Source organism: Hippocampus comes, unplaced genomic scaffold (genome assembly GCF_001891065.2).
Source record: "Hippocampus comes isolate QL1 unplaced genomic scaffold, H_comes_QL1_v1.1 scaffold227, whole genome shotgun sequence".
NCBI classification, from domain to species: domain Eukaryota; kingdom Metazoa; phylum Chordata; class Actinopteri; order Syngnathiformes; family Syngnathidae; genus Hippocampus; species Hippocampus comes.
The window spans coordinates 672,961-684,711 of NW_017805630.1; the positions used below are offsets into that span (position 1 = coordinate 672,961).

General features: G+C 44.6%; 1 protein-coding gene across 2 annotated transcripts in view; it reads left to right on the plus strand.

Annotated features, from left to right (window-relative positions):
- Nucleotides 1-8,908: 8,908 nt before the first annotated feature.
- Nucleotides 8,909-11,751, plus strand: part of itga10 (integrin, alpha 10) — a 25,068-nt gene continuing 22,225 nt past the window's right edge. The window contains exon 1 of one of the 2 annotated variants that reach the window (XM_019881601.1): nucleotides 8,909-9,579. In XM_019881601.1, the coding sequence (XP_019737160.1) occupies nucleotides 9,537-9,579 (43 nt within the window). In that variant the 5' untranslated portion in view covers nucleotides 8,909-9,536. The remainder of the gene's footprint in view (nucleotides 9,580-11,751) is intronic. The other variant, XM_019881602.1, reaches the window with a different exon arrangement.

Consider the following 11,751-nt stretch of genomic DNA (forward strand, 5'->3'; position numbering starts at 1 on the left):
TGCCCTACAGCTGTGTGCAGTTACAGTGTGACCCCAATAAAGCGCCCTCCTCCTCTACCTCCTGCCCTAATAAAAAGGGATAAATAACTACCCCTCCCGAACTGTTTATTACCCCCTGGGGCAGTAAAAGGCAGCTGTCACGTCTCGCTTCAAAACGCCTGACTTACACCGGACACGCAAAACCAAACAAAAACACACACCCTGCCCCCAGTCTGAGAACACTTAACGCGTATGACATCAAACGCTCGCAAAGCGTACGCACAGCTCGTAAAACACCGAAACGGCTCACCTAAAAGGTGACCAGACAGCGCGTTGCGCCAAAACCTGACGAAATTCCTGTAAGAAAGGGCACAGACACACCAGCAAAGTGAATACATGCTGGCATCCATCCAGGCTGCAAGGTAGAGCTACCGTGAAAACGTGTTTGCCCTCTTCTCAGATTTTCATTTGTCTTGCATAGTTTCTCCCCTTTAATGAATAATAAGATCATCAAAGAAATGTAAATATCAGACGATCTCTTAATGGTGATTTCATTCATTTAGGGGAAAAAGACTATTCCAAGCTATCTGGTCCTATGTGAAAAAAAGTACTTACCTCTCTTGTTAAATTATGGCTTCGCTGTGGCTAATCTCACTTTTTGGGAAAGATTAGTTCATTTTGACCACAGTCAAGCCGGATTACCTCGAGACAAAGAAGTCACTTAAGTATAGAACCTGTCTGACAAAATAAATCCCACTGCTGACCGAAAAGAACGTCAAAGCTTGTCTTGCATTTCCAAGAAACATCTGAATGATTTCCCGGGGAATATTCTCTTGCCTGCCAAAATGAAAGTTGAACTTTTTGGAAGGCTTGTGTCTTGTTAGATCTGACATAAATGCAACACACCGTTAAAAAAAAAAAAAAAAAAAAAAAAAAAAAAGCATCATAACAACAGTCAGCCATGGTGGTGGTAGTGTGGAGAAAGGAACGAGCCCCTCTTGGCCCAGATGGGGTTGCTATTGACTTCAGGACCTGGACGACGATAGAAAAATGAATGCTGTTGTTTAACAGAAAACGCTAAGGGAGAATATTCGGCAAATATAGTTGTGGACGTCAAACTGAAGCGCCTTTGAGTTCTGTAACAGGGCAACGATCCAAAACAGACCAGCAAGACAATTTTTCAATGGCCTAATCAAAGTCCGCACTTGAATCCCACTAAAATTCTGTGAGAGGATGTTCATGCTGACCACCCTCCCCCAGTGCTGCAGAATAAAGCAGTTTTGCAAGGAGGAGTTGACCAAATTACCTTCACAGAGATGTGGAGGAATCATTGCCAGTTGTTGAAAAAAAATGCTTGATTTCAGTTCTTGCTGCTGAGGGTGGCCCAACCAGTTGTTAGGTTTAGAGGGCAAGTACTTTTTCACACAGGGCCAGTTTGCTTGGAATGTTTTTTTGGGGGGAGGTGTGGGTTGTCTTTGTCTAATGTTTATGATTTTTTTGATTATCTTCAATATTCCAGTGAGGGAATCGAAAAAAAAAAGAATGTGGAAAGAGGACAAGTAGTTTTTCACGGCAGTGTGTTTCAACGGAGTAGAAACAAACCTTGGGGAGTGAAGTTAGTTTAGTTGCCCAGGGGGTTGGGGGCCCACAGTCCAGTGTGGGTTTGATGGATGGCCTACTTTCAAGCAAGAAGAGGAGTGTGAACACCTCTGCATACTTGAGGATATGTCACACAAGGCAAGGTGGGTGATTTGTGCTCTGACCGAAGCAATAATTGCAGGACAGGTCAAGCACGATCTTCACTAGCGAGTCAAGAAGTGGGAGGGCTCCTGAAATAAGTCAGGAGCACGATGGGCCAAGAGGGGCTCGTTTATTCCTCCACCAATGCACGCGTTCATGTCAAGCACCGCCACGATGGTGACGACAACATTCTCGTATTGTACATTCACACCATTCATGTATCCTCTTACACAACTGATGCGCTTCTCGAACGTTCACACGCAACACATCCGTGGCCTGCGGAAATCCAAAACTGGACCACCCGGCAATGAACTAACTTGCACTTATCTTTGCATACAGTTGAAGCGTACCGTGACAGCAACCAACATTCATTTGATTTTGGTCCACACTCAAAAGTAAATTTTTAGATCAATTAGGTTTGGAACAATTCATTCCACAGCCCAAATGGCCACCATTATGGAAGACTTTATAACTGCAAAAGTAATCGTTTACGGTCCAGTGGAGCATTCTCCCCTACCATTCTAGTGCAAGCAGAAGTTAATCACGCTAAAATCAAATTGAAATGTTCAGAAAAAAAATTAAAGGTACTAAAAAGTAAAATGAAGCAAGTGAGGCAACTACATGGGACGAGAGAACTATTTTCAACCGCTGGTAGACGATTTATCTGCCATTTTTTCGGGAGGTTGGAACGGATTAATGGTGTTTCCATTCGTTTCAATGGGGAAAGAGGATCTGAGATACAAGCGGTTTGAGTCAGGAGCATGATCACAAAACAAATTAAAACTCGGTAGGCACTACAATCTCAAGGCACCTCTTTCGATGTAAACACGTGACGGGAAACTGTTTTGACGTGCATGATCTTTAGGAATTTGAAATGATCTAAAAATCAGTCTCTTTCTGTTGTTGAAACTCGTATCAGAAAATAAAATGCAACGTCATTCATGCCCTTCGGTGCACGGTCCCACCCTGTACATTCAGACCAAGCAGCTTTGGATGTATTCGGTGTCTGGGAAGAAAAAAAAAACAAAAAAAACTTCCTTCCGAGAAAAAAAAAAAATGCATGAAAGAGGATCATTGCGGTGAGTCTGAGTCAGACTGAAGGAGGTGGAATGAGCTTTTAAAACTTCCCTACATGGTGACTCATCCGCTTTTGTTCCAGACATCAACGAACAAGAGTATATCAAAGGTGGTATCAACTACCCTGGTATGATCCGCCCCCTCCTTCTTCTCGTGCGAGACAACGCTCTTACAGGATGCTCATCATGAATTCGGTCTTTGTAGCCATGAAGAATGTCACGACAATCAATCTAATTACAGACTCTGTAACTGACTGAGGGGCACAGAGGAGCCCGAGAGACAGAAAGCAGCATTAGAGGCCCGCCGAGTGAATTTCCATCTTCACCTAGGTGACCCCGCCATGCATGACGTCCGATTCCCGCTTACATGAGCTCCGACTTGCCGTCCCCCCCCCCCCTTCCTTGTCTTTTCCCCTTTTGACTAATTCCAGATGACGAGCGCGTCGGAGGCGGACGCATAGCTGAGGTGCGCGGCGGTGTTGCCGGATTGCTTGCAGAAGTGTGGGCAAGCGTGGCGGAGGAAGTACACGTTTTAAAAGTGAACTAACGAATTAAATAAATAAATGAATGAATGAATGAATGAATGAATGAATGAATGAATGAATGAATGGCAGATGCATGTGTGTGTTCCCACAGCCACACGCACACTTTTGCTTGTGCTGCACCTTGGAGAGATGCCAACCAAGCCTGTTGCTGTGGTTTTGGTTTCTGCAAACCGGTTGAACTTTTGACCTGCTTTTGCTTGAGCATTACAATCTTCAATTGTACTCGTACGTTCATGTAGCCTGGCACAATTTCTATTTCGTAAGACGCATCCCGTTCTCCAAAGAAAACAGAGTTTTCGGAGCAATGAGATGGGCCCCTACTTAGTTTCCAATGCTGTTTCTGACCAACAGGAGCATGTATGAAGCTGTTCAATTTCTCGAATTGTGAGCTACCTTTTCTTCGAGGGAAAAAGCCTTGAGGTCCTGCAAATTCTTGGCTTGTCTCAGGCCTGTATCGGACTACAAGATTTTTAGCTGGTTACTGTCCCAATTTGCTATCATGAACAATGTTCAGTTTTTTAAATATCCGCCAAAATGTACCCATATTTCACAACTTCTACAAGGGTGTGTAAACTTCTGAGCACAACTCAAAAGTCAACACAAGCGCATGCATTGTAATTCTGCCCTGCACAAGGTCACATATGCACGTGAGCCATATGTATTCATTTCAGCAATGGAAAAGCGGTACTTATATCCGATCCAGCCAAAGTGACGTCTCGGGAGCGCCTGGTGACTGACAGTCTTCTCGTCTGTTAACACTTGACTGTCACCGAGCTGACTTATGCACAACCGCTCTGCACGGATAATATGTGACACGCAGGTGTTAGACGGATTTTTACAGAAACGCAGCTCCACTGCTAGGTCGGACGTTGATTTACTTCTGTATCCCAAAAAAATATCCCACTGCCGTGTCAACTCCTTATGGCCACTTGGCATTCCATTTGCTACCTGGCATTCCATTTGGTTTTTAAACACATTACAGCAGAAAGCTGCCAGGTAATTGCAAGGTCAAGTTGGGCGATTCATGGAATGTATTCTTCGGAAAGGATTCTTGCTTATTTGCACAGAAGGTGCTAGTTGGCAAAGTGCTGCCAAGTTAGAAACTTTTCTGACGGCTACAGTGAATGTTTTTATTCCATCCATCCGTCCATCCATCCATCGTGCCGAGGTGTCCAAATGTTGTCTTCTAAGGGTTGCATTCGGAAAATGAGATGATGTCAGGCTGCCTGCAACTAACAGTTATTGCAATAATCGATTAACCTGGTGATTATATTTTCCAGAGTAATCAATGAACCGGATTCAATTTCATTTCCATCCCTGTGTATATTCTAAAAACAGGACGTTATTTCAAAATATCAGGGGATGAACAGGGACATGAATTAATGATGATTCAGTTCATGGTTTGGTCCGCAAAGACGTAACCATGTTCACCCTCCAAGTTGGCACAAATCGATCAGCATGTGATTAAAACCTCCGCCGCCTGAAGACGCGCGTCGCAATAAATTGCAGGCAGGAAAAATTAGGAATCTGACATCAGGGGTCCATTATGAGGGAAATGGGAAGAAATTAGCTGATCTTTCCAGTGAGTGAGAAAGGAGAAATGGAGGCCATCGCAAAGGCCCCTCGCAGCTGAGAAGCAAGACAGACATGGAAAAGCTTGGAGCACCCCCAAGTGGACAAAACATTTGCCTTTCTTTTGTGGTTTGGTTGTTTTCGCTTCTACTTCATGTGTATGATTGCGGCACTTCTCTATTGAAAGTTTATTTTTTATTTTTTCCGGGTGCATTTGTTTACACGTGTTCGGGTGTTTTAGCCGTTTGCAGCGTTTGGCGGCAGTCTGAAGCGCGTTTGCCCGGCAAATCACCGGGTAGCTCCGAGATTACGTTGTGGAGAAGTTTAAAGCATGGTTTGATTCTTACAATAAACACGTGTATAGAGCGAGCTTTGAACATCACAATGAGCTTCAACTGTTCCGTTCGGACAAGACATGGAATCGTATGTGTCGAATGCAGGAGCTGCATGACGACAACAACATACAGGAAAGACCTGTAATCACCTCCTGGCTGTGTGTGTCCAATAAAAAAAAAAAAAAAAAAACCTTTGGTCCCTTCCTGTTGACATGTCCATCAAGCCATATACTTTTATAGTCTACTATTTAGTCATTTTTATTTAATGTTAGAAATGAAAAAAGGATACCTGTTTCCATTCAAAAAAAAAATCTAAGCGTTTTTTTCGAAACAAATGAGAATCTGAATTTCTGTACACACACACACACACACACACACACACACACACACACACACACACACACACACACGTTCGTGCTTACATAACGCATATACATCCGGGCCTCAGTCGAAAGTGAAACATTTTCTAGCAGTAAACTGAGGGCAGGGCGTTCACGAGAGCTTCCTTCTCGCGTTTTCTGTCCTGAATTTGCCGGTAAGAGATGTCCGACAAAAAGTTGGCCATCGCCGACGCGCTGGCGAACTTGACCAAGGCGGAATACGACAAGTTCTGCATGTTTCTGGTGGATGGCCACGGAGAGCGCAGGGTGCCGCTCAGCAAGGTGGAGGGCAAGAACTTCCTGGAGGTCACCAACGTGCTGGTGAACTTCTTCACCGAAGATGAAGCCATGGTCATCACATCGGAGCTCTTGACGCTCATCGGCTGCCTCCAGCAGGCCAAAGAACTCAGTAAATCACCTTTGTGTGTGTGTGTGTGTGTGTGTGTGTGTGTGTGTGTGTGTGTGTTTATTTTGTAGTGGTGTAAAAAGAAGTGTTCCCCTGACATATTTTGCACTATCAACTGTCAAATGATGTGTGCTAAAAAGCCCTGTGTGGTCACGTTTTGTCAATTTTGAACATTTGTTCACCGTCAGGAAAAACAATGTCAAAACACATCCATTTCCCACTCTCTTTGTATCCTCCTTCTCGTAATCCAACCCTGTTTACAGCAAAACGGTGTTCAATGACAGCAAAGTGGCGAACTGTTTTCTTTTTTTGCGCCCGGTGGGCTCTGTGTTTTATAGTAAAGTCCTGCATATTTTGTATATTGTTTCCATTTAATATAAAAAGGTGTCACGTTATACTTACATTATACTGTTCTCATCGCAATTTCACAGGAAGAGTCTGAAGACAGCAGCAGCGTCCTTGAAGACGACTCGACCTGTGAGGAAGAGGATGTCGGGGACGAAGACGACGACGGCGGAATCTGTGAGAAAAAGATGAATAGAACTTACATTGTACGTAGACCTGGCAACACGTCATAACATCCCGGTGGAAAATAATCCTGACCTTGTCGATGACGCGCTGTCATGTAAGAGTCCAATAAATCGAAATCAATGGTATTACCCTTTCTTTGAAAAATCCACTTGGTGTGTTTTGTGCTCAAGAAACGGAAAGCGGCGGTCAATCTAAAAAATATCGATTCGTTTTGAAGCAGTCGGCAAATCACTCATGAATCGGCATCCACTCTGTTAGCTTGTCATTAGCATCTTGGACTGAATATTATACGGAGCCGTTAAGGTGACGTAGAAATGAAAAACTTTAGCTTTCCTTCATAAGGTTTTGTTTTGGTTTGTTTTTTTTTTTTGGCGAGGGATCGTGTCTTTTTTAAATGTGTTTATGTACTTCCGGGTCTGTTTTTTAATGCGCAACTGGCTCACTCCGCACACGTAAAAACAATAAATAGTTTTTTTTCCAGATAATTGAGCGCGCTGGTTTGGCTTGGCTGGCTTCAAAAGCAGATAGCGAACGACGCATTTGGGAGTTCCGATCGCCGCTGGTGTTGACAGCAAAAATGTTGAGTTCAACAGCAAACCCGCACGGTTACCACATCAAACAAAACCAACGAGATAATGATGAATTTCATTAATTTGGAGAACCACAAACTCACCCACTGACTTGGATGTGCTGCATCAAAAGCGAGGTTAAAAGAATGGCGGACAGATGACCCCAAAAAGAGTCGTGAGCCTGGTTTGATTATTTGTTGTCACTCTTTTGTGTGTGCCACGTGGAGGCCATCTGCATGAAATGTTGACGATTGTGTGATGCCAAGCTTAAAATCGACACTTTAATCAGTTGTTTTCAAATCCCTTGTGGGAGTGGAACGGTAAAATCAGGAGCAGCAACACGGGATCTAGCCGGCAGACTTGGGAACTCAAGTGTGCACCAGGTAGTCGAATTTGAGACGCAATACCTCTGATATCCTACAGGTGGCGGAATCGTCACGTGTTAGTTTTAATCAAGTGCAACGCCAGTTCTCACACCGGCATTCAGGATGACGGGATGGATGGATGGAAGACACACAGACTCACACGCACAAATAAATCAATAAATAAATAGCCAAATTGGCTGTGTGTGTCCAATAAAAAAAACAAAAACAAAAGACAACCTTTGGTCCCTTCCTGTTGTTCGATATATTCACACACGTGTCGTGTATGTGGGCCTTTTCTGTCAAGGTTTGTGGTTACATAACGCACATACATACATCCTGCCCTCAGTCGAAAGTGAAAACATTTTCAACCAGTCAAACTGAGGCCAGGGCGTTCACGAGAGCTTCCTTCTCGCGTTTTCTGCACTGAATTTCCCAGTAAGAGATGGTCGACAAAAAGCTGGCCATCGCCGACACGCTGGAGAACTTGTCCAAGGCGGACTACGACAAGTTCTGCATGTTTCTGGTGGATGGCCACGGAGAGCGCAGGGTGCCGCTCAGCAAGGTGGAGGGCAAGAACTTCCTGGAGGTCACCAACGTGCTGGTGAACTTCTTCACCGAAGATGAAGCCGTGGTCATCACATGGGAGCTCTTGATGCTCATCGGCTGCCTCCAGCAGGCCAAAGAGCTCAGTAAATCACCTTTGTGTGTGTGTGTGTGTTTATTTTGTAGTGGTGTAAAAAGAAGTGCTCCCCTGACATATTTTGCTGGTGTTTTGCCAGATGACCGGATTGCCAAACTGTCATCCAAGGCGCCATCATCTTCTCGTCAAAGTGCGGGTTTGTTTTCTTCCCAATTTCATTTCTTCGCTTTTCAAAGCCTCAAACGGCATAATCAAAACTCCTGCATGTGACATGACTTGTTTTGGTTTGCAGCGACAGCGAGGGGCAGAACTGATGCCACGGCTGACACTCCACGCTCCACGGGTAGAACATCACAATCACCAACCGTCATTTCATTTCCTTTGAACATATATTTTTGGTTTTATTGTGGAATATTTTCTCTAATACTTTTAGTATTTTTTTTGAATATTTGTGTATTTTTCATCAAATATCATATATCAATATTTTGGCCATATTTTTGTCATCATTTTATTTATTTATATATATATATATATATATATATGAATAAAAGAACAAGAAATAATCTAGCTCCATTTTTGGGGGTTGCCAGGTTGTTTGAAATCCCCCTTTCTTAAGTTTCCCAGGGGAAAAAAAACCCAAACTTTTTTTTAACACCTATATTTAAGCAAGCCACAAGTGACGAATGGAAGACGAACAAGTCTTCCTGAGAAGGAAGGAGAAGGCAGCGAGAGAGGGAGAGCGTGAGGGAGGGAGGGGGAGAGAGGGAGAGAGCCGTTGGTTTGAGGTTGGCCAACATGAACTGACGCTGCGCGCATTGAACGAGTGCGCTTGTTGGACGCGAGGCCAGCCGCAGGATCAATGCGCTCTTTCATCGGCCCCGAAAGTGACAAGCTCGGAACGGCAGCGCACACCGGGAGGCTGCTTTTCGCTGTTAAGAGTGCGTGTGCTTCCCACAAGTCAATCCGGGCATCAGGGAGGAGCATGACCCGGCGGACCTGTTGAGCGGGCCGGCCAGCGCACAAGTTGACGCACACGTTGTGGCTTGAGAGGCGCTCCGGGGGAACAACCTCTGTGACTGCGTGGTCGCCTGACACTTTCTGATCGTCGCTTCTTGCTATGATTTAACCACTTTTACACGCTGACTCTCGCTGTACGTGACCACTCTTCGGAGTTCGATATGGATCATCATCACTGAAGGGGACCAACACCGCCTCCATCACTGTTCCCAAATCCCGACCGAGATGCCACTGGAGCACATTCTCACTGGAATTGAAGCCTCTCTGCACTGAGGCTACCACCGAAAAGTGTTTTGTTTTGTTTTGTCTTGGCCCCATCAACCGGGAGAGGAATTTTGAACCATATCAAAACATCGTGAGAGACTCAGTTGGTGGTTCTGAATGGAGCTGCGTACATGCCTGCTGCGCATCTTCCTTCTCAAAGGTATATCTTTACATCTTTAACTTGTGCTTCTCTTTGAGGAATTTCTTGCATGCGCAAGGAGCGCAGCAGCGGGTATTAATTCAAATATATGAGAACGCTGCATCACATCAAAGTACACAGGAAGCTTAGTGTGAACCGTGATGCCCGGCTCAAAGGCTATTTTCAAAATGAGGTGTGATTATATTTAAAAAAAAAAAAAAAGATTGTCATCTGTTACAAATATGGATCCGCTGCCAAAAATGGGGGGCTCGTCTCTTGTTACTGGCAGCTGCTTTCAACTCCATATCTCCTTTCCGCTTGACATCTCGAGTTTCCCCAACCAAGCTTTGCCGGCATTAGGCATGAGTTTTGTGAAAGGAAAAAAAAAGTTCATTCATCAATTCTGGAGAAGGTGATCAAATAGGGTTAGTCGCTGAGGATAAAGAAGACGTGCACAGTTTCGTTCTCTTGGGTTTGGCTCCCCTTCAAGCTTGACTTGAGTGGACGCATGTTGAGCATCACCATTCTCCACTCTCGTTTCCTAGCAGCCACACACACACGTTTGCACCCAAAGCGGGGAAAGCAAAGAAACGTGCCATTGTTGTCTTGAAAAGCCATGCGGCTGATAAGACGTCAGCCAGAGCTTGCATTAAAAAAAAAAAAAAAAAAAAAAAAAAAAATCAATTCCCTCAAAATTTTAATATTGTTGAGGTACAATTTTTGTCCTGCATTACATTCTTAATCTGCAAAGAAAATACACACGCACGCTCATACAAAATGCTCAATTTAAAGTTGACTAACGGCTAACACGCTGCTGCAGAGTGCAATCACAAAGTCCGGAAAATGAAGGTCGATCACTTTGAAGGCACGAAGCCGCTTATCTCGAATTTACTTGCTGTATTTTCTTCTCGAAAATACAGCAAGTAACTTCTTCGACATGGCTTGCTCTCATCAGTCCACTGAGTGACTTTCGATTTCCGCTGCAGGCTGCGGCTCGCTTGTTATTTAGGCAGCGGGATGAAGCCTTAACCGTGCCTTCGCCCCCTAGTGGTTGGCTCGTTGAGAACGAGCTCGATTGGCTCGGCGGCATGGCTCGAATTTGAAACGGATATTGACAAGGTCAGGCCAATTTTATCGTGGCAGCCAAAATAATAATTGGGAGTAGATATTGATTCAAGTGTGTGTGTGTGTGTGTGTGTGTGAGATACGGCGGCATGTAGGTGAGCGAGCATGCGTGTCATGTTAATGCTTTCAACAGAGCTCCCATGATGCTCGCAGCAGCCATGCTGTTTTCTCTGTTTCACACACAGTGCGTGCGTGTGTGTGTGTGTGTGTGTGTGTGTGTGTGTGTGTGTGCGTGCGCGCCTTGACCGTGGCCATTCATAAATTCTGCACGTTTTAATCAAGCCGACTTTCATTCCCACGCACGCCTCCTCTTTCCATCGCCGTTCCCCATGAGAGGGTGACGGATGAGAATAAAATGATCACGATAATGGAGAGACAATCTGTGGTCGGGCGGGAAATGCGCCTGGATTTGAATAAAGGAATCCTACACCTCACTGGGGGGCTTCAATTAAAAAGACATCGAGAGACGGGAGGGAAAGAGGCAGGCAATGCTTGAAGCGCCATTTTGCAAGGATTCATTCATTGCATTCAAAATCTGAAAATATATGGAAGTGAATATTCTAAGTAACCAATGAATGTAACTACATTTCAACAACAAATATTGCAGACTCTTGATGGTGCAAATGTTCAATGGGACGTGAAAAAAAAAAAAAAAACGCAGGTCATACTTTGCCAGCTGAGCTGAATAAGCTTGCTGAAGTCTCTCATGACATCACCCCAAATTCCGGTTTCACAGGCAACTTTTTGTCCACATTTTCCCATCAAATATCAGATCAACTCCAAAAGCAATGGACGTTCGGGCTTCCATTGCGACGCGTTTGTGTACGTCCAAATAGATTCATGTCAAGATCACTTTTCACACACGCACACAATTACAAGAGCGCCCGCGAGCCGAGCGTGTGGTTGCAAAGAACCTGGACGCGCTTTGACTTGATAAATGTTTGCAGCCGGTCGCCATGGCGATGGGTGGTCAGACAGACTGTGGTACAATGTCATATATAAACTCTAATTAAAGCATGCGGTGTTGTTCTTTAAGGCGTGGGGAGGTGTGGGTGGGGGGTGGGGGTT